Source organism: Phascolarctos cinereus, unplaced genomic scaffold (genome assembly GCF_003287225.1).
Source record: "Phascolarctos cinereus isolate Bilbo 61053 unplaced genomic scaffold, phaCin_HiC Scaffold_3;HRSCAF=262, whole genome shotgun sequence".
NCBI classification, from domain to species: Eukaryota; Metazoa; Chordata; class Mammalia; order Diprotodontia; family Phascolarctidae; genus Phascolarctos; species Phascolarctos cinereus.
In genome coordinates this window covers 10816092-10842351 of record NW_027555736.1, presented here as the reverse complement: position 1 = coordinate 10842351, position 26260 = coordinate 10816092, and the positions used below count along the sequence as shown (strand labels likewise).

The 26260-nt window shown below is 53.9% G+C and overlaps 1 protein-coding gene across 3 annotated transcripts in view; it reads right to left on the bottom strand.

Moving 5' to 3' along the window:
• Window positions 1–26260, bottom strand: part of FAM53B (family with sequence similarity 53 member B) — a 134575-nt gene that overhangs the window by 15188 nt on the left and 93127 nt on the right. The window contains exon 5 of one of the 3 annotated variants that reach the window (XM_078150701.1): window positions 985–24764. The exons of the other annotated variants lie outside the window; for them this stretch is intronic. Coding sequence (XP_078006827.1) covers window positions 24504–24764 — 261 coding nt within the window. The 3' untranslated portion in view covers window positions 985–24503. Of the gene's footprint in view, window positions 1–984; window positions 24765–26260 lie in introns of those variants that run through there. 3 annotated transcript variants of the gene reach the window in all.

Sequence of the window (26260 nt, the reverse complement as noted above, 5' to 3'; positions counted from 1 at the left end):
TACCGGGCCGAGCGCGAATGAAAGGGGGATGAAAGCTTGCCCCAACCGAGCGCAGTGGGACATCCTGACTGTGCCTGGCGGGGGGTGCTGCCTGTCCTGTGTGCTGGCCGCTTGTACTGCACTGAGACGGTAAAGGTTGCCCATGGGGAGACTTGTGCCTCATCATTTCCTAGGGCTCCCTCTTGTCTCCCCGACCAGACTGGAAGCTCCCTGAAGCAGGGACCAGGTTTTTGCTTCATAGCCTCAGCTGGAGGGCCTAGCACAATGCTGGGCACAGTAGGGGGAAGGGGGTGCCCCAAGGACTTAGGGCTGGAAGAGACCTTTGTGATCACCAAGGTCAGCCCCTTCACTTTGACAGACTCGCCCTGGCAGGGACCTTGGAGGCCATCTCATGTAAGATGAGGAACCTGGGACCCAGAGGACTCCCCCAAGGTCACACAGGGAGTAAAGGGCAGATTTAAACCAAGGTCCCCTTAGCCTTGAGCTGAACAGTCCTCCATGACATCAGACTGCACCCCCTTCAACAATGATCGATGATTTCCCTGCCTTAGGAAGTATGTTAGTCCTTCTGCAGAAGGCAGGGCACAATGCTTCCTGAATGTGGGTGGTGAGCACTCTGATAAGCCCCTACCCCCACCACAGTGACACTAAAGCCCAGAGGATGGGGAGCTGAGGCTAATCACTTCAGGGATCATCCCAAAGTCTTTTTTGGGTCCCAATCACGTAGCTCGCTTTGGGCCAGCTGGTGGCTGGATCAGAAGTTGGTTACCTTGGCTCTCACCTGGGAGCTTCCTGACAGGTCCATTTTTTCCCCTTTTCTTCATTGCACTTTAAGAGTCTGCAGGATATACCCAGCATCTGCATCCTCAGCCCCTGCAGAGCTGGGAGGACCTCGCTGGTCCTATCGCCGGACTCTCCCTCAGTCTCCATCAGGCCGAGCTTCCAGAGCCCTGGGCTAACCAACAGTGGCCTGATAGCTGGCCTCAGGCCACTTAGAAGCAGAGGAAGCAGAGTGGAAGGTTGCAGGGCCAGGCTGTTGACGGCATTTTCCCAATTGCACCCTCTGATGCCCACGAGGTCTCTTCTGTAAGGCGGGGCGCCGGGGGCAGAGGGCTCAAAGGCACCAGCTTTTTGGATGGCACGCCTGCCACTGATGACGGAGGAATGCCAAGGTCCAGCCACTAGCAGCAGGAGAAGACACAAACGGGGGCACCGGCCTGGGAACCAACGTCAGGGGATGAGGAGTCAGGGGAAGGAGAGAAAAGCAGCAGCACCAAAGACGGCCAGAACGCAGCCAGAGCGCGAGGAGACCCTCTGCACGCGGCACTGTTTTCACCGGGGCCGCCAGGCTGGCGAAGCGAGGCAAAACAGCACCGGCACATGCTCCTAATGAAGCAGTCGACAGCAAATGCATCTCTCCTTCCTCCATGCACACACACGTACACACACACACGGTTCACACACATATGCACATGTGCACACCATCCCCCATCTCATACTCGCCCCATTTTGAATCATTCCAAGATGCCCCAAATTCCTGCCCTGACCCCTGGTGATGGGTTCACTCTGCACCCTGATACCCTCCCAGCTCCAGATGTATCTGAGGGCAGATCTGAGAGGCAAGGCCAATAAGCAACATGCAGAAATCAAGCCATGGGGACTTGAAGGAGACAGGGCAGGTGGGGGACGTTAGGCACGCACCACTACTTGGGGCCCAAAGCTACAATGAAGGTCGTTTTTTTTTTTGCAAGATTTCCAACGGCTGCCAGAAAACCTGGGATTGTGACACTGACGTAGCCACTTTGGGTCCAATGAGGAGGAAGGCTGCCCTATGGCTAAGGAGGGCAGCTGAGCACACGGGGAAGGGGACAAGGACATGGGAGAGCAGAGGGCAAGAGGCTGGCTGGCCCAACTCGGCCCTGGAGTCCTCCATCCCCATGGAGGTCCTCCACCACTGAGGGCCAAAGGCAGAAAACGTGGGCACGAAACAGGAGGGAGGGCTGAGCCCCCTCCTCCTAAGTCTGCACGGCCTGGTTAGGGAGCCACAACTCCAGCATCAGGCTGGAAAACCTCAGGACTTCCCCTCTGATTACCATGAGGACTCCCAGCCACCACCTCCTGGCAGGTGCCCGGGCTCTTGGAGGACACTGACCCCCAGCCGTCAGCAGGCCCTCAGTGTGCAGTGAACGGGTAGTCTGGGGAACCAGAGGAGGCGGCGTCAGAGGCATCCACACTCCTGTGCAAACACCCCCCCCATCTGACGAAAACGAGCGATGGAGCCGTGCCCCTGGAAGGGATGAGGGGCCTCCCAGGCCCTAAGAAGTGAGGCAACTGCTGTCTGTGCCCATGTCCTGAATACAGCGCAGGCATGCTGTCACCGCCCTGCAAAGGGCACAGCGATCTGTCATGTACACAGGCGTGGAGACGTTCATGAGGCCTGCGCCCCCCAGGAGAAAATGAGGCCGAAGCTCGCCTGACACACGCCAAGAGATGTCCAGAAACAGATGCCCGCCTGCCTTTGCCCCAGTGCCCCTCTGGCAATGGCACCTTAGGGAGAAGCTGTGTTTGGTCTACAGGCCTGATACAAAGAGGCTAGGCTGCCGGCCACGTGTGAAAGGTGGTAGAGGCCTCAGCCTCTTCCTCCTCCTCTACCTCCTCCCCCTCCTGCTTTTCCTCCTCCCCCTCCTGATTTTCCTCTCTCCTTTTCTTCTTCTTCCTCCTGCTTTTCCTCCCTCCTCCTCCTCCTTCCCCTCTTCCCCATCCTCCCCCTCCCGCCTTCCTCCCTCCTCTTTCTCCCCTTCCTCCCCCTCCTCTGGTTCAGGGGCTGGGCCTGCACTTGTCCTTGGCAGCCTGCATCTATTTCCTGGGCCTCCCCAGCCCAGGCAGGGACCCCTCAGCACCAGCAATGAGGATGGTAAGAAGGATGCAGCCTTAGGAGGGAGGGAGGCCCCCCCCCCATCAGCATCAGGAGCTACTCCTGCAGTCACTCTGAACAGCAGAGAGAACAGCAGGGAGAGGCGGGGTGGTGCAAGAGCCCATGCCTGACCCAAAGTCGGAACAAGCTGGGGTCCAGTCCCACCCCGAGCCCCCAAGCCCTCCCAGGGCCAGTCACAACCTCTCGGTGACTCAGGCAACACTACGATGATACAGGGAGGGGACAGGGGAGCCCCTCAGTGATGGGGGTCCGGCCCAACACGGTGACAGTGTGAACAGCGGCACACACAACTCCATCTGGCCATCGCAGCAACAGGGATGAGAAGGGCCGCAGGTCTTACTGAGAGAGCAGCTGGGCCAGGGGAGACTCAGCCAGGTTCAAGACCTTGAGTCTAGGTGAAAGAAATGGTTTGGAGCAGAAAGGGACCTCGAGAGATCAGAACTCCACTGCCACCGTCACCCGTCCCATCTGACAGAGAGGCAAATTGAGGCCCCGGGAAAAGCAATTTCCCTAGGCCAATATAGATTGGTATGTCTCTGAGTCAAGTTTTGAACCCAGGTCCCCAGATTCCAAAGCTAACACACTGTTCATGGCACCAGACTCCTCATTATGTAAAAGATTTAAAGCAAGTATTAAAAGGACAGTCTGTCTGTCTGTCTGTCTCCCCTCCTCGCCATACCTCCTTCTCCCAGTGCACCTCTGTCTCCTCTCCCTGTCTTGCTCTGTTTCTCTTTGTGTCTTCGTGTGTCTGCTCCGTCTCTCTCAACATCGCGCGGTGCCCAGGTTCTGGGTAACTCAGAGCCACATCACTGGATCCCACGGGATGATAGAGGGAAGGGGCTTAGCACATAGTAGGTGCTATCTGAATGCTGATTCCCTCTGCCCCCCCTTTCAGTCAGTGAGGCCACTGGGGGCACTGACTGAAGTCCCTGTCACACAGACAGGGCTCCTGGGGGTGGCACTGCCAATAGAGGTGCTCCCGAGGAATGCCGGGCATTGGATGATGCCCCCGGGTGATGGGGCAGCCCGGCTCCCAGGGTCTCTGGCCAGGACTCAGAGGGGTGCCGCTAAGCACAGCCCTCATAAGAAGCAGAGGACAAAGGAAGGGGAGGCCCCAGCCATCCAACCCCCCCCCCAGTTGCTGGGGTTCTGTCTTCATGTCCTTCATTCCCATGGCCAGGCTGTGCCCCTGCACCTAAAACAAGCAGGACCCCCCCCCCCGGCCATGCTTCCTAGACATTTGTCATCAAACTGCTGATTAGAAGTGAGATCCCAGCTCACACTAAGCAGAGGCACCAGGGGCTGCTGTAGGCGCTCTGGGGACTTTTTTTAAATTGGGGGAAAAGAGAATCAGCTGCAGATGCTGCCTGCGGTTGCTCCAGGGAGAAATAATGTACTGATGGCGGAAATCAATGCCCACCTCGGAACAATGAAGACTAAGGCTGAGCTAACCACCTTGTACCAATCAAAGTGGCAAAAAACAAAAACGTGCAAAAAAAAAAAACCCAACCCCAAGCCAAACAAGGGAAGGGGCAGCTAAGTGGCACAATGGGTAGAGCACCGGCCCTGCAGTCAGGAGGACCCAAGTTCCAATCTGGCCTCAGACAGTTAACACTCACTAGCTGGGCAAGTCACTTAACTCCATTGCCTAGCAAAAAAAGAAAAAAAAGAAAAAAAAAAGGAAAACAAGGGAAAAAAGATTCCATTCATTGGTGGGAGAGAGGAAGGTCAGGGATTGAAGGATGCTCCAGGCTAGTGCAAAGGCTTAGCTCATTATAGCCTATGCCTATGGTTTATGCTCCACATCCTATGGATACTAATAAAAGGAAAAACATACAGGTCTGTGAAAAAAATATTCCTGATGGCTTTATGTGAAATAGCGAAACACTGACAATAACTCACGTGCCCAGTGACTGAGGACTAGCTGAAGAAACGAGGGCAGCCTGATGGAGGGGGATGTTACGGGGCCATAATAAAGGAGAGCCGTGAAGAACACAAGGAAACCCTGAGCATGAGACCAACAGACTAAAGCATTCGAAACGACTGCAGAAACAGAGCGCTATGGGGACTCATACACACGCACACCATCCACGGGGGCGACCAGTCTTTAGAAATACACAGAGCAATTCAAGAGGGGATGCAAGGCAAATGCATGTTTTGTTTCCCTAAAACATTATTTTATTTATAAATGCCAGTTTATGAATCTATAAATATCTATAAATTTATTTTATCTGTAAACACATTAGAAATTACACATTATGTATCATTATTTTCTTTTGAATCAAAATGTCAATAAAGTTTCAGGATTTTTGGGGTAGATTTAAATCCTTTCACATGGCTTATCTATTAGTTTTTTAAGTGGGAAGTTTACGTAACTTTATACTTCAATGGGCCTATGATTGCATCAATGTAGATGTTTCCTCCAATGATGCTAAACTTAGCTAATGTGTCCTGTGGAAATGCTGTCCCACGCTGGGAGGCCCGCCACCCAACACAGCAACATCTTCCTCAAGATCGCCTGGCAGCGCGTGGAAAGTCATGGGGCTGGCAGTTTATCAGTTTATCTTTTCAATTTTCTTGGCAACCCATGATATAGTATGCATGCATGTGTACATGTATGTATGTGCATGTGTACACATGCGTCTTGTATACCTGTGTGTACTCTGATATAGATCTGTAAGCATGGTGTCAAGTTTCACTGAGGCTTTAATATTACTAAAGATACAGGGGGGTAAGAGGGCGGTGCCGAGGTGGGTGACCTTTTCAAGACTACAATGCAGCTCTGCTGGATCTTTGAAACCCTGGAGTGTGACTATGGGGGTCATTTCAGTAAGGGTGACCAGATCCAATCGGGTCATGGCAGACAGGGAAGGCTTCTGTTAAGGGACCCACAGAATAACAGTTTATCATCAAACTAACATTTAGACGACACATTAAGATGTGCAAGACACTATTAACTCATTTTGTCCTGAGATGGAGGGGCTATCATTATCTCCATTTTACAGATAAGGAAACTGAGGCAGAGGTTAAGTGACTTGTCCAAGGTCACACAGCCAATACGTGTCACCCGAGGCCAGATCTGAACTCGAATCTTCCTGATTCCAGGCCCAGCACTCTCTGCAGTGTGGCGCTAACAGCTTGAAAATTGTTGAGTCTCTTATGCACATGACAAACATCAATTTCAATTTACATATGCAATGGAAAAACCATTGGTGGGTAAGTTCTGCCATTCAGCCTACTGCACTTGCATATGTCCCTCTGGGTCCAACTTCCCTCCTCCACAAAGTGAAAGGATTTGGCTGGACCTCTGGGCTCCTTTCTCACTCCTGGGAGTCTATCACCCTATGAAGTGAGGACCCCCAAATGATCCCAACAAGCTGCTTGGTGGCCCAGACCACACCCAGGTCCTTCCTTTTCCTTCACTGCTGTCACATCCCTTCCCCCACTGACATTACTGTGGCCTCAACCTCTTTTCCAGGACCAGAACTCCGGTGATCCTAGCATTCCTCAATCTCATACTTCTCACAGCACAAGTAAGAAAGAAAGACACCAGGTCCGAAGATGGCCAGGCTCCCAACCAGCCAAGTGCCCTTAGGCACGTGAAGGAGACGCCATCCTCCTTCCCAGGGCCCAAATGAAGAACTCGCCGAGGTCCCCCAGCTCTCCAGCTTCACTTCCAGGACTCAAGGGTGATGGATGAAGGGATGGGCAGGGGCTGAGTCTCACACTCCATGTTCTTCCATGAAATGCTCATTAATTCTGGCTGGCCTGCCCTCAGTAAGCTACCTCTCTTCGAACTAACAGAATGTCCAGGGCTGGACAAACTCTGACTAATCGCTGGTAGCCCCTCTGCTGGCATTTCAGAAATCACCCGCTTGGCACCACAAGAGTCACTTCCCAAAGGCTCACCACTGGCCGACAACGTAAGTTTCCCAAATCACTGTGAACAGCCTGCTGACTGGTACATCTTCTCAGAGAAGAGCATGTGTAAGCCCTCCCGACCCTTAGCTAGGCATTGGAGGGAGAAGGTGCTGCAGAGACTGCATTAGGCTAATCGGCCCTGTCTTCTTTTCCAGGCAGCCTCTCATCTCTTTAGGAAGGGGAGGGAAGCCTACAGATAGGGCTACACCTTGGTCCCTCCATGCCCGGAGCTCCAGCCACTCCTGCAGAGATGCCCATTTCCCTGAGGGCAGGCAGAATGTGGCACCTCAACGATGTAAGTATGCAGCACCTCTCTTTCTACCTGGAATCCCCCAAGGGGCTGGTGCTGCACAGAGAAGTTCCAAAAAAGAAGAGAAAGGAAAAAGGGGCATCCCCCTCCCAAATGCTGGTCAGCGAGAGTCCAGGCTGCCCACCTGGAATTCTGGAAGGGACAGCGAGTCTGCAGGACACACGAGAACACATGCCCAACGCCATCTGGAGGCCCCTGGGAGGGCCTGGAGCAGTCAGGGAGGCCAGGACTGAACGCCAGGCATGTTCCCAGCTTGGCAACAGCTCAGGCTCCGTGGGTTCTCTTCTTGGGTCCCTTCAACATTTCTAGAGCAGAGACATCCAGTATGTTGGCCAACATACCAGCCACTCCTTTCAGTCCTTCCTTCCCTACCTTTACCCTGACCCAAAGGGTCTGGAGGATTAATGACCTAGACAATGAAAAAGAATAAACATCACTTCAAGGCACCTCAGAGAAACCTAAGCCTTTATTCCATGGAACATTCTCCAGAGGCCATAAATTTGCCATGGTCAGAATGGGGACAATCCCCTGAATTCCAATGAAAACTTTCCCAGCCTTGAAGGAGGTGATAGCTCAAGAAGGGTGCCTTTAAGGAAGACCGATGGTGCTCAATTAAGTCTGACTCTCTAGGGGGTTGCTAAGATCTCTCCAAGAATCTCGAACTCCTGATTAATGAGCAAGATGGCTCTGCTTTGGCAAAGAGGCTCGAGTGTCCTTTTTCTCATGCAAAATAATGCAGTGCGCCCTTCTCAGCGCTTCTGGCAAGCCGCCTGTTGGCCCAAGATCCCAAAGGTACTCAAGGAGACCCAAGAACGTGACTTAACAACGTGATACAGAATTGGCCCTCAGAGCCATCACAGCCAACGCGAGGTTTAAACTAATGCACACTGAAGCCCCTCCCCTGTCTTTCCTGGAGCTTCTGGTCTGACAGTTTGCCAAAGCTGTGCCTAAAAGTACACTTTTCTTTCAGGTGCTTGCAAAGCTGCGCCAGACGGGGCTTCAACAAGGATCATCTGAATCACTGGTGATACTCAAGGCGTCCCAATGCCTATTTGCCAGCCTGGACCTCCCACAGGACTCTTGCAAAACATTAAGATGAATTGCAAAGCCCCGGGTCCATTCTTCCAAACTCTCTTTACTGGGGTTTTGCAACTTCCTAGAAAGAAGGCCATTTCATCCTCTAACAGATCCCTCCATGACCTTCCTCTCACTTGTCACAGCTTATTTCTAGACCTTTGAAATCCTCCTCTCTGATTGCTAACCAATGTACAGATGTCATGAACTCCAGAGAGGTTCATCCAAAGCATTTCAGTCCAGAAGTTTGTGACAGTGCTGCGTCTCCAGCCTCAGCCCACACACTCAGATCTACTGCTCACTTCCATCTCTGATGGATCAATGGGAAGCCTGGTGGGCAGGTGCATTGTTTCGTGGGTGAATTTGACATCCCATCTTCTCTGCATTCAGTCAATCCTGATCCTCTAACACCAACAGGATTCCTTTGATTACTTGACGGAAGCTGGAGGCAAGCAGGATGTATGTGCTGGGCGATTCTGGGGAAGCCTCTGGTGTCTTTTCCCAGCAGCTGGGGAGCCTACCAAGGAGCCGAGAGGAAAAACAACACAGTCTGGAAAGAGGGATGCCCCTCTGTCTCACTGTGCTGCTGGAAGGCTGGGTCCTCCCATCCTGCCGGGAGCAGCCAGCCCACACATTGTAAACAATGCAGATTGGGATCCGCTGGTTAGGGGGGCAGAGACTGGTAGCCTCTACTTGAAGGGAGGAGACCGCCCAGCCCTCAACACTATCCCGCCACGGCACCTTGTCCAAGGTCCCCGATGGCTTAGATCACTCTGGTCTCCACGATCAGGGGCTCTCCACGCTGCAGAATGAATAACTCAGACTAGAGAATTCCTAGTGTGTTTTCAGATTAAACAGCAAATGCAAAGAGCAGCTCAGAGGAATGTGGGCAAACACACGTTGTCTTCTTGCTGGGGATGGAACAAGGTGGCCTGACATGAGGGGGAGGGGACTAGACTGGGAGGGAGCAAGACTTGGCTTCAAATCCTACCCCAGACACTCTATATTTGTGTGAGCCTGGACAAGTCACAGCTTCTCAGGCCCTAGTTCCTTCATCTATACAAGTAGGGTAACCATTCTGATGGCCTCGAAGGGCACCTCCAGCTTCACTCCACTTCCTCTAACAACCCCACTCGCCACTCGCAGAGTGTCCGAGCAAGATACTTGATAGCTTTGGGGCAGGCCAGTCGAGACAGCTGCTTGTCCAGGGGCTCCCACAGCCCGCAGCTTTTCTGAAACTCTCTAGGATAATCACTGCCAATGAGCTGTGTAAGGCAGTGGCCCTGGGCACCCCAAGCTCTGCCTGTAATCTTACATGGAGGCCCAGATGAGGGCAATGACTAAGACCATGCTAGGGTGCTGTTCTCCTGCGGGCAGTAAGCCCCAAAACAGGAAAGGCAGGCCCAAGAAGGGATTCCCAAGCCCAAGGGCCCCTGGGCCATCAAGGAGTGCTTGCTGCTCAAACATTAAGTAGAATAAATGTGTTTTGGTAGGGGCTCCTTTCTCGATCAGGGAGACCCTTGCATGCCCAGAGCAATGCCCTCATCTTCTAAAGAAACTAGACCACAGGGAAGTTAGGGTGGTTCGCCCAGGGTCACACAGCTAGTTCGTGGATCCTTGGGGCCATCGGGATCTCCCAATGACCTCTGCCTCCCAGAGGCAGACACAACACAACCAGAGGGCGGTTCAGAAGGTCCCTTTGGGCCAGATCACTGCCCAGGCACGGGCTAGGGGATGAGAAGTGCTCTTCAGAACAGCACTCAATTCTCCAGCTCCCCAGAGACCCCCTCAGTGTGCCCAAGAAATTCTGACAGTGTGGTGGACGGGATGTAGGCTCCCTTTGCCTCCTCTCCCCCAGCTCTCCTCTGAAGGAGGCCCAGTTCACCAGGGCATCTCTGGCCCCAGCAGGGATCGCCTGTCTTGGTTGCTTAGCACCACCTACCAATTACACCTTTCAAGCTGATTAGAGGATGGGTATAAATAAAAAGTTTCCATTCCAGTTCTCCATCTGCCCAGACAAAGCTTTCCAAGAACATTTATTAAATACCTACTGCATGCAGAGCGCCCACCAGTCCTGGGGGGCAAGGAATGACTATTGCTGACACCACGATGCCCTCACGGTGCCAACGGTGATGATTTTATGACCCTCGCACACACACCCCCAAGAGAGAACAAGGTGAGTACAGAAGAGGGCCTGGAAGGACAAAGCGCCCAGCCCAGTCTGAGGAAGGAGACACAAAGTGACCGCCCCAGCATCCCAGTGGGAATTCTCTCCACACACCACCCGCCTGGTCACTGGCCCCAGGGGGCTTGGCCTTCCTGATGCTAAACGTGGCTGCTGGCAGAAGGGGCCCTGAGGCCTAGTCTGGGAAGCAGAGAAGTTCTGGTGGCCATGAGTCCCATCCCCAGTCCACACTAATCACACTCAGACCCCCCTCCTGGATGCCCAGGTCTGGTCTCCAAGGGCAGGGCATCCTCCCGTCCTCCCAGGCCCAGCATTCTCCAGTCCACCACACATGTCAACGTGCTTTGAATTCTAGCTCTGCCACTCACCATGACTGGACGAGCCACTTCACCTCCCCGAGATTCAGTTTCCTGACCTGTCAAACAAGGGCATTGGACCTGATAAGCTCCCAGCTCTTGGCTGATTCCTTCCAGCTCCAGGCTTGAGATTCTAAGGTCAGAAATGCTTTGTCTGGGTACTGGCTGTCTCTGGATTAGCCCTCTGCCCAGGGCTGGGCACAGAGTCGGGACTTAATGCTTTTTCTTTTGTTCAGACAAGACTGGGAAGGTGAGAGTCCTAGAGAGCTGCCTGATAAATCCGACACCCCGCCTCATGACAAAATGAGGGGCTCCTGTGGCCTACTGTGTGAATTCACAATCCAAAATCCCAACCTAGCCCTGACACCAAAGAGCAACCAGGCCATGGCAGATGTGGCCCTGCCAACAACAGCTGAGGTGGTCAGCCTTCCTCATCCCCTGAGGGAGTGAACCCCCGGGAGCCCACAGGGGTCCTTCCCTTCTCTGGGCAGACCGTGCACAGACTGTCAGGGCCACATCTTCTGGCACTCAAGGATACCAAGTATCCCACTATGGCCTGGTGGGGGTGGGGGTGGTTCCCTGGGCAGAATGTAACCCCCTGGAGGGGAGGGGCCCCATTAGCTGCTTCTGTCTGGTCCATCCAGCACCTTGGACAGCTCTAGCCACAGAGCAGGCACTTGACAATCTCTTCTCACTGATAAATGGGAGAACTGGTGGATGGACTGAACACGTGGCTGTTCCTTGAAAACACCCAAAATACTGAACCAAGAACATCAGACACAGTACACGTAAATATTATGGCCATGAAAACAGGAAGGAAAATAGGAACTACCCATCACCTTCGAAGATCAGTATTTACAGGCTGAGCCCATTTCTAAGCAAACGCTGAGCGACAGTCCCCCGGAGAGAAGGGAGAAACAGCCTGGATTCTATGACCTCGTCAGTCCCCAGGACAGAAACGACCAGAGATGTGTTCTGAGGACCCAGACTTAGCACCCATCCCCCCCCCACATAAACTGCTGAGACACGGGTAGCTTCAGCAGCTCAACCCATAATAAAAGGATTTTGTGACAGGTGCAGACTGGATAATTAACCGCCAGATGACTTTTTTCCTAATGGCAGAAGAATATTTGATAATTGCTGGCATAATTAACTGTGGCCTTATTTAAGGGGACTTCACATTACACACTGGAGGCAGGAGGAGGGTGCTTTCCATGACGCCCACAATGGCCAGGCTGGAATTCAGACTCTCCAGGCACCCCAGGCCTGAAATCCTTCCCTGTGTGTGTGATTACTTTGCCTTCTCAATCTCTCTCCCCAGAGCAGTGCCCCACATATGAGCCAAGACCGTCCCTGGGCCAATTGAGAGGTGCCCTTCTATTGAAGGCGGCAGAGTTAATCCCTCCAGTTTAGTTACTATGGTGTGAGCTCTGAAATCCAGCCCTTCCCCTCTCTGCTTTGCTTGTCTTCAGACAATAGAAGCTGAAACCAAATCCTTTAGAACCCAGCAAGGTCAAGCCCTGATGAACAACTCAGAGCATTTGTTGAGCCCGGCTAACTCCTGAGAGAGGCACAGTGCATCTTCCAAGAACATGGCTCTAACTATACCCAGGGCACCGTGTCCAACGCAGGACAGCCGCAAGTGTGAATGACCACTTGCTAAAGTCTTTTAGCAGACCAAGGAACACAGGTCATAGCAAATCTCCAGTATCTTCAGTTCTCCCCACACCTCTCAAAAGCCACGGTTCTAATACCACAGGACATTTGGGATCTAGAGAATTTACCACAGGGGAAAAGCTTGGGCCTGCATGATTCTGGTCCTTCCTTGGTTTCTGACTCAGTTTCTTCATTTGTAAAGGGAAGATCATTAAGGTCCCTTTGATGTTATTATGCCACAACCGATGATTTTCAGATGGGACGCTGCTTGTTCTGTGGTCGAGCTCCACGGCTGCACAGTTTGGAGGCAGCATAACAATAGTACTGGCAGGAAGCCCTTCGCAAGTTTCACAGTCTGTCTGGCCTCGGTCCAAGAGTCCTGCGTCCTCTTCTCCTGTGGTCACCGAGGGCTTCAACACAGTCTAGGCTGCCATTGTGCCCAGCCACATGGTCTACCGGTGCCCACACGGGACAAATGATTCGGACAGGACTCATGAGGAGAGCTGACAGTTTTCTCTGAGGTTGGGGTAGTCTAGCACCCCCCTCCAGGAGGGATCAGACCAGTGAGTGAATCTTAGGGCCGAGGCTCACCTGCATGGAATGTGGTTCACCCCATCTTCTCGCTGGGCGCTGTTTCCATGTCCTGATTTCCTTATCAGTAGGGCCCTGATGCCAACCATCTCATGGAACGCCACTGGACTTCCCTCCCCAAAAACCTCATGGCATTTGCATGGCTCTTGAATCCTATACCTTGAAGTGTGGGGTTTTTTCACCCTCATTGGCCAGACCCAACATGAAACCCACATTGTCTTCCCCAGGTGATGAGAGCTTGTCAGCCTGAGCTGAACAAGCCCCACCCAAGAATGAAGTTCTCCAGATTTCTTCAGGAGCTGGGGCCACATCCCCTTTGTGGCTGGTCCTAAGGGGTCTTTCTATATGGCTGGGATCTGGCGGGAGGGACAGGGAGACCGAGGGCTCTGTTCCCTGGGTGTCTCTTAGGGCGGGCCAGGGGGGCACAGACTCAGCTCAGGACAGCTGGAAGCCAGCAGACAAGTCTGGTCCGATCCCATCACCACCTTCTTACTGATGACTTGGCTTAGCCTCTACCTCAGCAGAGCTGGTGAGCCACATAAATGGGCCCCATGACCAATGGGCAGGCTCTGCCAGGAAGCTCTCCCACCAGCGAGCCTCAGTGCCTCTGCCCCTTCCATTCACTGCTCCAAGTTCTCCCTCTAGAGCCACACGGAATGAGCCCTGACCCTTGTACACACGACGGCCTTTCCAAGACTGCTCCCATGGTCCCCTGAGGCTCGTCCACCAGCCTCACAGGGAAGAATCTTGCCACCCTCCTTCGTCTCCCTCCGGCTTAGCAACGTCCTTCCTAAACAGTAGCACCTGGAACTGAAGGCTCTATTCTAAAGGTGGCAGAGCTCGGTGATGATGCCAGCTGGCCCTGGACTGCCGTGGCTACCCTCTGCCACTGCTGACCCAGACTGGGCTCGCCCACAGGGCACTAAAACCCAAACTGCTGCTTGTCACCCCTCCTCCACTGGTCCTTAAGACTCAAGCTCGGCCCTTCATGGGAATCCCAATTAAATGGTCTCTAGCTCTGACTCCATGATCTGAACCGCCAAAACCATCCTCCAGCAATTCACTTCTCTCTCTCAGCCTAGCAGCACTGATAAACATAAACATGGTGGTCACAACCCTAGCCCATCGCTGCCTTTGTTCCAGTCACTGATAAAAATATTAAACAAGCTGGAGCCCAGCACCCTGGGGTCCTCCCCTGGAGACCTCCTTCCAAGGCAGCACCCAGCTGTTGCTGACTGTAACTTCTGTCCAGCCATTTGGGCAGTGCCGAAGCTGCCTGACCCTCCTATCGTCAAGCCCCCATCTCTCATCCATCTCAGCCACCAGAGCAGACTTACAGGGAGCAGGTCTGGGAAGGCTGTTTCAGAGAAGTCAGTCCGTCTCAATCGAGGCTGCAGCTCAGAGCCGAAGGCTCCCGGGGAATGAGAACAGGACAAACAGCAGGTGAGAACTGAGGGGCTGGGGAGGCAGGGGGAGGCAGACGGGAGGCTTCATGTCTACTTTCCTCAAGTTACTCAATGAGGGATTTTTCAGCCTCTCTGTAAGGGAATGAGCCCACCAGCCTCGGCCCCTAGAAAAGACCGGTTTTTGTTCCCTGGTCCACTAGTCTTACCAGCCACCCTCGTCCCTGTTGCCCAGTCTCATAACACTCATAATGCACATGTTGTCTGCAGTGTAAGCACTATCTCCATTTTACTGTTAAGGAAACTGAGGCTCAGAAAGATCAAGGGACTTGATGTCAATCCAGTGCTTCCAAATCCCAAGTGGCTCCCAACAGTTTGTACTCTTTGGGAAGACCAGAATCAGGCTGGAAGGTGCCCTCAAGAGCACTGGATCCAAACGCCTCCTTCTACAGAATAAGAAACCGGGATCCCAAGAAATGACGGACTGTGATTACCAGGCCAAGGAATTCAGACTCAGTCCTGCAAGAAACAGGGAGCCATCACCGGCCCCTGAGTATGGAATGTCATGATCAGGGGTATACTTTGGGAAGATTCATTCCATACTGACTGATGGGCAGGGAGGGCTGGAGAGAAACTGAAGCCAGAAAGAACAGGGACGAAGTAATGGAACCCCGAGCTGGAAGCAACAGGACCTAAGCTAAGGTGGTCACAGTGAGGACAAAAAAGAAGGAATGCACACAAGAGACAATGCAAAGGAGAAAGATGGTGCATGGCGACCAGCTGGAAGGCAGGGAAAGAAGAGCCACAGAAAACTGAGGTTTGCGGCCAGGGTCAGTGGGAACATGAAGGTGCCACGCCCAGACTAAAGAAGCAGTGGTGGGAAGTGGGACCCATTGTGTCTAGAGGGGACTTTGAACTAAACCAAGCTCTTTCACACCCATTATCTCCCACCGGATTCGCCAAGCATTCCTTAAGCACCTACAAGGCACCAGGCACTAAAGACATGCTGCCTCTGGCACCCAGGACCTGGGTCCAAATCACGTCCAGGGTGACTTTGGGCAAGGCACCCAACTTCCTGGGCTTCAGTCTCCTCAATGGAAAAGTAGGGGCTTTGACTGCATGGTCTCTGAGGCCCTTGATGATTCAGGATCCTAGAATCCTCTGAAAACGAGTCCTTGTCTTCAAGGACCGTAGACTCCACAGGAGAATAATACATGCTTTCGTGTAATCCTGGGAGGGATAAGAAACTGAGGTCTCCAGAGGTTGCTGGGGGTAGCCCCCAACATCTATGTCTAGGACAGCATGGGTCAGCAGCCATGCCTGATGGACAGCAGGTCCTCCAACAGGCCGCATTAGGACACTGCAGCATAAACATCTGTAAAGTCAGCTTTAAGAAAAGGCCGTGCCCCACGCAGAAATTCCAGGTTTCCAAAAGGGCTACTTCCCACTCCTTGGGCACAGAGGGAGGGTCCCTGGCTTTGTGAGGAGGGCTTTCAATGGGCACTGGAAGCCATAACCCAGTCACTCTGATCAGCTGGGCCAGATTGTTTTCAAAGACTTTTAAGCAAAGAATGTTTTTTAATTGCCAAGTGGGAGTTAATTAGTAACTTCAACTCAAGTTCAGTGGGTGGGAAAGGGACAACCTAAGGCCTAACTCTCCACATTAATGCATAAAGGAAAGGCACGTCTATGCCTTGCAATGAGGTGGCAGTTGCTAACCAGCATGTCACCCCCTAAACAATTTACTGATCACAATGCTTCCCATGAAACATAAAAATAATATCATGATTAGAACTCAGGTTACAGACCTAAATGATGCCTACGACCCTTCACAGCAACCCTGTGAAAGAAGCAGTGCAGGTATTATTATCTCCATTTTACAGACAGGGAAACTGAGGCTCCAGGGTCTTGCCAGGGTCACATGGCTGGCCGGGGGTCATACAGCAGAGCTGGGTGTTTCTTCGGACTCCCAAGTTTGCTGCCTTTCTCTGACACCTCCTGCCTGGGTCCAGCCAAGGCATCCTAGAACTAAGCGTGCGCCCACACTCCTTCCTCCATGATTGTGGGAACAGACAAAGCCATCAGAAGGGAGAAGAGGCCACGCTGGGATAGGCCCAAGTGGAGCTAACCCTCAGACTGGATGCTCAGCCCCTGCAGGACCCAAGGTGAGGGCAGACTCCTACATCACAAGGCTGAAGGCGAGTCCCGGGCCAGTTCCTGGGTGAGACCCCCATTTGCAAAGCCAAAGACGTGGCTGGGACAAAACAACTCACACTTCTGCTTTTCAGAATTAAACGAGGCCCAGGCATCATGCAGGTTTCCATTCACTCGCGGGGGAGGTGCAGGGGAGGTGCGCTGTATACAGGCAGACACAACGCAGGGATGGTGTTCAGCCATCTCCTTGGAGAACATGACCTACCCGCTGGGTTCACAGAAATTTGGAGCGCACCGGGCCCCACGATAAATAAAACCAATGGTCATGAACGGCCTGGCTCTGGGCTGGGAATGTGCTTTGGGCAGGGGACTCACGCGTTCCCAGGCTATCAGGGCCACAAACCTTGGGGTGTGCTTGGATAAGACCATAGCCAAACCCAGCTCACCTGCATCAGTTGGTGAACTATTCACAAAGACTCAAGCTCAGCAACAGTAACGACCACAGCCACGTCTATCCTACACACACACACACACACAGTACTGAGAGCACCAAAATGTCTTAGCTGTGGACACCCTGCCACTCTGAGTGGCTCGGCCAAGGCTGGTGATGGAGCTCCTTCCAACAGGCACTACTGGTGTAAGGATCTGAGAATGATCAAAGAATGCACTCTCTGCCCCTCTGACAAAGCCATGACACGAGGGGTAGCCCAAAGAAGGGGGAGGCAGCGTGCAGTCATCATGGCAGACACGACAACGCGCCCACTGGGTCTTGTCTGGCCCGACTTGGTCCCTGCTGGTCCCCTCCTGAGGAAAGTGGGCTGTCTCTGCCCCAGAAATGGAGGGCTCCATTCCCTTAGCCCAGTTCTCTCTCCGTCCTCCTCCGAGCCAGCTCTGCTTGGGTGACTGAGGGCCATAGGGACACAGGTGAGGCAGAGAGCTGGAAAGAGAATCAGGAGAGTCGGCAGAGAGAACCGCCGTGAAAGAACATTGCTCTACACCAAATACGGAAGTCTCAGTATAGCACGAGCTGCCATTGAACAGAGTGGAGCAGGGCAAAGTCTGTCTTGGCCTCCATCCCAAGGGGTTCAGTTACTAGGAGGAATGGAAAGACTTCACTGGGTCACAGCCTCACCTACAGCCTGCTCCAAAGGCAAGAATCAGGGTGTCTTCATTCAAAAGAATCACGCAACAAAAACTTCATGGCTCTCATGTCTACCAAGCAGGTACAAAGGTGTGTAACACAGGGGCCTCGCCCTGGCAAGAGCTGACAGTCGAAACGAAGACAGGAAAAGAGGAAAGAGGAGCAGTCCCCAAAGTCTCCACTGGGCTTGTGCTTCAAAACAGAGCCAATGCACAGTTACAGCAAAGCATCATCACACCAAGGGCTTCGGGGAGAGGGTTATGGGGGCGGGAGGCGCTGAGATCTTGGACACATCCGCAAAACTAGACAAGCTCTCTCTTTTTTTTTCCAATCTCAGAGTGGAGCACAGCTTGGCTGCCTCTGCCCACCTGGCCACCAACTGACTGTCACTGCCTCTTCTCTGCATTCATTTGACAAAGCTGGACCCCGGCTCGCAGATGGCATCGGAAGCAAAGCCATTCCCTGGGATCCCTCCGGAACCAAAGCCTCATCCGTGGCTTCTCCTGCTTTGTACCTTCTGACCCCACTTGCTATTGACCTCCGGGGTGGGGGTGGCACTCCTAGAAGGGGCAAAGGCCGTGTGAGCTGGCCACCACCACCTTAACTCGAGTGGCAGCAAACTGAGGGCCAGGGTGGCAAAGCTCCAAGTTCTTACTATGTCGAAGCTGTGAAGACGCCTAACAAAAAGCAGGGTCTCTCCATCAGCACAATGGTCTGGCTCTGTCCAGAGCAGACTTATACCTGAGAAAGGAGCCATTGGTGGAGAGTGGATGAAGCTCTGGGGGCCCTTTATAAAGACACGAGCAACACATTTTCCACGGCTCCTCGTGACATTCTTTGTAAACGGAGGGATGTAAAATCAGGACACTCTGGGGTCAGATCCCTCCCTCAACACTCACTGGCTGTGTGACCCTGGCCAAGTCACTTACCCATGGGCGACTGTCTCTAAATCCGTAACTTGGGCTGCTCGGACTCAGTGTCCCTTCAAGGTCCGGTCTAGGTCTACGTCACTAATCTCGTGACGGGAACTTCTCCATCGACATCTGGGTCTCTCTGAAATCTCTGGTCTTCGCCTGGTTCCTTGGTTCCCTGTTAGCTTTTCTTTATTTCAAAATGGCGGCCCCAAGGCCAAGTCCAAATGGTTCTCGCCCACATGAATGCACTGCCTGCACTCCATTTGGGAGATCAAAGCTGGCCTGCCCTATGTAATAGTGTGGCTACAGATCTCTCAGATGTTAGGTCCAGGAAAATCTGCAATTCATCAACCAATCATTCTTTAAGCATCTACTAGGTGACCAGCACAAAACAGACTCCTGTGGCTACCAGCACACAGGATCCAGAGCCAGGCAAGGAAAAAGCACCACCACCCCAACTACCTGGGAGCTGTCAACATTTTAACAAAACATCTCCTTCCTTCAGTTCCCCAGGAGGGGCTGATTTCCCTTTTTGGAGCTGGGAATGGTGGGTCTTTTTTTGCAGCCGCTTTCAGTGTAGAACAAGCCTCAAGGTGGGGCTCAGAGGACAGATGTCCCAGTTCCTGGCCAGGCTCGGCTCGGGGAGGCTGCCCTCACCAAGGGAGGCACCAGATGTATCCTGATGTTACCCTTGTGCACTGGGGGGATTCCTCACGTGGCCACTGAATCCCCGGGTCTCACTGCTGGAGGGAAGGGGCAAGGTGGAGGCCACTAGGGAAAGCACAAAGGAGCAGATGAGGCTGCTCGCATCTGAAACACAAAGGACACCAGAGCCTGATGGCTTCTGGCGGCTTCCACAGGAAATGTGACTAAGAGTGCCGCGTGCCACAGGCTCACCATGCTTGAACGCGACAAAGTGGTTTTCATCATCAACCTTTGTGGTCTGAGACAGGCTGGCACACCCCAGACACTCCAGAGTGGGGCCAAAGCTCCCCCTTGGACTTCTCACGCCAGCCAGACTGGGCAATGCTGTGGGAGCGGCCTTCTTGGACCCCAGCACCAAAATAAGAGTCTGCTCTGTGCTGAGGTCCAGATGACCGAGCCAATCGGCATGGGAATGATGTAGCTGCTGGACACTGCCCACGTGGTGGCCAAAATTCTCTCGCTGGTGGACAAATGAGGAACCAAGGCAGAGAGCAGAAGGTCTCTCCTGATCACAGGACCCTAGGCTTAGAGCTGAGAGGGAGCTCTGAGGTCACTGAATCCAAGTGAAAGCATCGGAGCCCCTCGTTTCACAGACAAGGAAACTGAAGCAGAGGAGCGACCTGACGTGCCCAGTGTGACATGACCAATAAGGGTCTAAGGCAGGACTCTAACCCAGCTCTTCCCGACTCCTAGTCCAGCCTTTGATGATGAGAAGAATGGCAATGATGAAGATGAGGAGGAGGAAGATGATGAAGGGGGGGAGGAAGGGCAGGAAGAGGAGGAGGAGGGGGGGGGAGAAGGAGGAAGATAATGAAGATGAGGAGGAGGGGCAGGAAGAGGAGGAGGAAGATGATGAAGATGAGGAGGAAGATGAAGATGAGGAGGAAGAGGAGGAGGAAGATGATGAAGATGAGGAGGAGGGGAGGAAGAGGAAGAAGATGAGGAAGAGGAAGACGATGAAGAGGAGGAGGGGAGGTAGGGGAAGAAGATGAGGAAGAGGAAAATGATGAAGAGGAGGAGGAGGATGAAGGTGATGATCAAGAGGAAGAGGAGGAAGATGATAAAGATGAGGAGGAGGGGGAGGAAGATGCCACCTAACACTGAGAGAGCCATTTAAAGATTACAAAGCACTGTACACATAATTTTCTCATTGGACCCACATCTCAACCCTGTACAGTAAGTGTTCCTATTAATGTCTCCATTTTACAGACAGCGAAACTTGGAAGAGAGAGGCTGGGATTTGCCCTAACTCATCTAGCCGGTCTGGGGTCTGCAGAAGGGGCCAGGCCCAGGTCTTCCGAAGTCTGGCTCGCCAGCCTACTCTCCCCACTGGGTGCCTGCCTCGCTAACTTGGAGACTGGTTTGCAGCACCTTTATACACTTTGCATTTACTTCCTGTGGACACGCTGTTCCCCATTCCCGCCCCCACCAGCAAAATGTAAGCTCCCTGAGGACGAGAATTGTTTCATTTCTGTCTTTGATGAGATAAAAATGAGCAATTCCAACTTAGCCCATTAGTGGAGCCAGGACTGGGGGGTGGAGGGGGAAAGAGGAGGAGAAGAAGAGGGAGGAGGAGGGGAGGGGAGGGGGAAGAGGGAGGAGAGGGAGAGGAAGAGGGGGAGGAGGAGGGGAGGAGAAGGAGAAGGAAGAGGGGAGGGGGAAAAGGGAGGAGAGGGAGAAGAAGAGGGGGAGGAGGAGGGGAGGAGGAAGGAGAGGAAGAAGAGGAAGAAAAGGAGAGGAGGGAGAGGAGGAGGAGGAGGCAAGGGGAAGAAGAGGAGGAGGAAGGAGAGGAGGAAGAGGAGAGGAGGGAGAAGAGGAGGAGGGGGAGGAGGGAGAGGGAAGAGGAAGAAGGGTAAGAGGGGGAGGAGGGAGAGAAGGAGGAACAGGAGTAGGAGGAGGGAGGGGAAAGGGGGAGGAACAGGATGAGGAAGAAGAGGAGGAAGAGGGGAGCAAGGAGAAGAGGTGGAGGGAGAGGGAGAGGGGGAGGTGGAGGAAGAAGAGGAGAAGGAGAGGGAGGAGGCAGAGCCATTTCTTTCTACAAGGGCTGGTTTCCTCCTTTTCTCAGCTCCTTTCCGCCCACATACAAGACAAAGACCCAGCACACTGGGAGCATCAGAAGCTTATCACCAGCTGTAAGAGGACTCAGACACGATTTGAGTGAAGATGGAGCAAAGACCCCTCTCCACTTTGCGCCATTTCCGCATCTGGCTCCATGGCACAGGAGGGCACAGGGCGGACCGCTGCACCCGGGGACCGCGGTCAGGAGCGCCTACGTGTGCACCCAGGGGCAGTCCCGTTCTCCATGGTCCCCCGCTGAAGGCCCTGCAGGCCTGGCCTTGCCAGCACATGCTGGGTCTGTTTTAGATGATGCACACCTGATGTCCGTGTGTCCAGGTTACTGTAATCTCATCAAGACAATCTGAGCCCTGCCACATGAACTCCTTGGAGTCCAGTGTCAGATTTCAGCCATACCTAAATATAACCGGCATCATATCACCCAGGAACAGTGACAGCCTGTCCCCTCAGACTGTCTGGACAGCTGAATGACTTCTACAGTGGCCCAGAGCAGATCGTTTGTACTGATGTGAAGTCCCACGAGATGCCCACTGGGGTCCCGGGATCGAGCACCAGTCACCGGGACTGATGCTTGGCCGCCACTCATTCAAAGCAGCACCACCAAAGAACCAGGCAGACAAAAGCTGAAGAGGCTGGTCCCTGGGGATACGCGGCGTGGGACGGCACTCTGGACAATGAATTCAGCCGGGCCTCAAACACCACCTCGTGGCAGGCAGCCCCTGTGGAATGCCTAGAGTCAAAAGACTGGGCGCCGGTCCAAGGTCTGTACACACTCCCTGGGAGACCCTGGCCAAGGCCTTCCCCTTCTCTGGGCCTCAGTTTCCTCGGCTGTTAAATAAGAGACCGATCACTAAGTCTCAACTCTCGCCTACTGTACTTTGGTGATACTGAGAAGGTCCCAAAAGGAAGCCCATTAACTCCAGAGCCAATCACCCAGGACCATCTGCTCACCGTGCCTTCCTTGTCCACCCACTGGCCTCCAGAACTCGTGGCTGAGAAGGGCCACCTGGACCAGGATCACAGAGGATAGAGGATGTTTTCTGTGTCAGCCTAGTCTCTCCACTTGGACAGTAATCTCGCTGAGGGCAGTCACTGCATCTCCAGGTCTTCTGTCTCTCTTTGGCCTGGAATCCACACTGGGCACACACACGCGCACGCATACACACACATATGCACGCACACACAGACCCTCTGTGGCTGGGGAGAGGGCAATCTGCCAGACAACCATGAGCTTGTCCCTCATTAAAAAGGGCTGCCCAAGGTGGGATGGGGATGGTTTTAGGCAGGGCCAAAAAGAGGTGTGGTCACTCGGAATGGAATTCAACCCTCAGCTCCCAGAACAGCCCCGCAGCCATGGAATAATAACCGTTCTGAACCTACTTGGATCACACATGGTCCTCCCCCCCCCCATCCACCCTGCAGGGCTTTTGTAACCCCCAAAGGAATGGAAGCTGTCCTGGGCAAAGGGGAGCCCAGCCCCGCTCCAGCCTTGACCAGCAGCCCACAGACTTCCACCCACGCTTTCTTGTCCTTCATTTGGTGTAAAACAAAAACAAGACCAGAATGTTCCAGGGCCCTGTGGAAAGGGGCTGGCACTTGGAGCCTGAGGGCAGAGTCCTGGCTCCAACATGCTGGCTGGGCAGAGGTGGGCAAGTCCCTCACCTTCCCTGGGCCTCGGTCCTGTGGGGCTCGAAAGGACCTCAAAGGGCACTGAGGCCCGAGGAGGTAAATGACTTTTCTGGGACCACCCAGTAGGAAGTGTCTGAAGCAGACTTGGGTTCTCCACCTCCCAAAGGAGGCCGAGCTAGATGGCTTCATATGTCGTCTCTGGCTCTGGGAGCCCACAGAAGGGATGGAACAAAGAACGAGTCCAGAAACCTGCCCCAGCTACAAGGCCTGCCTCCGGGAGACTCTCCACACGTTTCCCGGTTTGGGGTGAATTCTGATCTCCTTGTGGAAACTTTTCAGAGTGAAGCCGTTCCCCAGCCCCAGCAGCTGACAGGGCTCCTGCCTTAACTGGCAGCCACTGCTCCTGTACCACCCCCCTTCTAGAGATCAGTCGGCCCAGGACATTCCTGAGAACCAACGGCTTCCATTTAAAGCTGGGGGGGACCGCCAACCCCTCCCCCATTTTACAAATAAGGAAACTGAGGCCCGGAGAGCATGACCACCACGTTCTATGTTACATGATCTCAACCAGGCACTCCTTTCCCCTCCCTAAGGACCTCACTCATTATATCATTCACCAGACCCTTTATGGCTCCTCAACCTTCGAGTGACTCCCCCTCCCCCTCTAGTAACTGACCTGATAGCAGCATGTAAGCTGCTTGGGGGCAGGGGCCACTCCCCTCTGGTCTTTGTATCTCACACACGCATTAAATGCTTGTAGACTTGAATCCAACAGAAATGCAATATGGCGGAGAAGAGTGGGTGGCTGACCACAGCCCCCACATCTCCATTTCTGCCACGGTCACAAGCTGAGGAATGAAGTTTACAAGTCACCAAGCATTTATTAGGCCCCTACGATGTGCCAGTCCCCCTGCTAAGCACCGGCACGCTAGGACAGTCAGGGGACAGCTGTGCCTTTTCCATGCGTCTCCCAGCCTGCCGACAGCTGGGAACAACGGGACGATTCAAGATAAACCGCACAGCCTCATCTCGCACGGAGGCCCCAGCACTTCCCTCCCCTCCCTGTTGGCCTTCTCCTCCCCTGTGAACCTCCAGGGTTCTGCCCTGCTTCTCCGGCTCATCAAGTGCTCTCATATCCTGGAAAACAGGCCCCACCAAGACCAAGAATGTTCGCCCGGGCGCGCCTCATCTCGCTGCTGCGTGGCGCCGTGCCCATGCTCCTCCCGGCCGGACGCGATCCCACAGTGGAGTCTGAAGCCTGGCCAAGCCTCGCTCCTCTGACAACAGCGCACATCGTGGGAGCGCAGCCTGGACCCGCGAGGTGGGTGGACAGAACAACGTGAGGGCCGTCCTCCACGCTGTGGGGCACCGCCCCACCCCCGCCCCGCCCTCTGCGCCAAGGAACCTGGACCTCAGGAAGTCTGGGCGCGGCCCTGGCCAGCATGTCTTCAGCTCAGAGATGAAGGGGGTGAGCCACACCGTGATGACCAGGTGCCTCGCGTCTCCTTCCCAGCTCTGAAACTCTGGGATTTGGTCTCTGGATGAGGGTCCCCTGATACCCCTGTGCAGAGGGCCGAGAATCCCCTCCGAAGGCTCCGTCCAGCGTGGGATAGGTTTGCTGGGTGACGGGGGAGGCCCAGAGTACAGACCAGGCCTTCCTTCGTTCAAGCTGGGAGTCAGCTGGAGCTGGGGGGAAGGCAGGGGTGCCAGCCACCTGTGTGCGGGGAGACAGAGAAGTGGATGTGGGGATGAACCTGAAGGAAGACCCGAGTTTGAATCTTGCCTCGAAGGCTTCCTTAGCAGTGTGCCTGGCAAGTCACTGAACCTCTCAGCCTCAGCTTTCTCATCTGTAAAATGGGATAGTAACAGCACTTATTCCACATGGTTGCTGTGAGGACCAAGGGGACACAGAGCAGGCTTTTTCCCTTTAATAGGAGACAGTCCAAGGTACCCTGAGAAAGGGCCTAGACACCCCTGGGACTGCTATCTGGGTCTTTCCCTCCGGGGAAGGCCAGCCCCGAGGGTGAGGATACCATCACCCAGGTAAAAAGTTCCCTCACTCCCTCTGCTAACAGCCAGGCAGCCATGGACATCATGCCTCCCTGAAGGAGCAGGTCCTTCCCCTGGACTGACTTGTGCACCCCTCGGCCCAGCCCCTCAAGGGGAGCAGGGAAGCTTTCTCAGCCTCAGCCTGGCTCCAACGTGCTTTATCCCCCACCCTGACAAAGGCGGTCTTCCCACTGAGTGAGGGAAGAGAGACAGTCCAAGGAGCAAGCACGTGGCTTCCTGGACCCTGGGACCATCCCATGGTGTACACGGGCCTGTCGGGTTGTCCAGCGCATGCCCCCATCATACAGATGAGCCCCTCGGGTTCTGCAAGGGGATATGGGAATGAACGCCACGGCACGCTGAGCCCCGGCGCTCTGACTCTAAAAGCAGGAGAGCCAGCACAGGCAATCCCCAGTGGGTGAACGGTCAGTCTCCAGGAAAGCCCCACATTGACATAGTGGGGAGAAGAGCCGGGGGCCCAGAGGAACAATGGCATTTCTGGGGGGTCTGGAGAGGGAGGAAACCGAGAAGCTGTCTATTCCACATCCTCAGTTTAGAGATGAGGAAACCGAGGCAGTCACGGTTTGCCCAAGTTCACACAGGTACTATGGGGGAGGGGAGGATTTGAACCCAGGCCCTCTGACTCCAGAGCATGGCATCAACACTGCCTCCTAGAAAAGACTATTGGAAAAAGCACTTCTGGGACCCAGTGAAGGAAAGAGGAAATCCAATTTAAACCTAGCACCTGAATTGGGGAAAAAATAAAATGCTAAATAATCTTTGTAAAATTTTCCTGACTGACTTGGCAGCTGCTGGTCCTGGTAATCACCCTGCCCCCTGACTCAGAGGGGCCTCCAGAGTTAGGGCCTCCCTAGCCCTGAGCATGGAAAAGAAGACAGCTGCCCACCCCAGGGTTCCTCTGAGGCTCCCGACTCGACCCCAGTCTTAGAGCCAGAGATCACAGGCCTTGGAGGCCAGAGACAGGCCCTGCCTCCCCAGGAGCCGACGGCAGCATCTGCAAGGGGAGGCAAGGACAGAGTGGACGCGTAGCCCCACAAGGGGCCAGCAGAGAACACCCGCCACACCTACGGAGAACATCTGAGCCCTGCACAATGGGAGAAAGGGGCCACGCCTCAGTGACCCATGTGCCCCATGAACTTT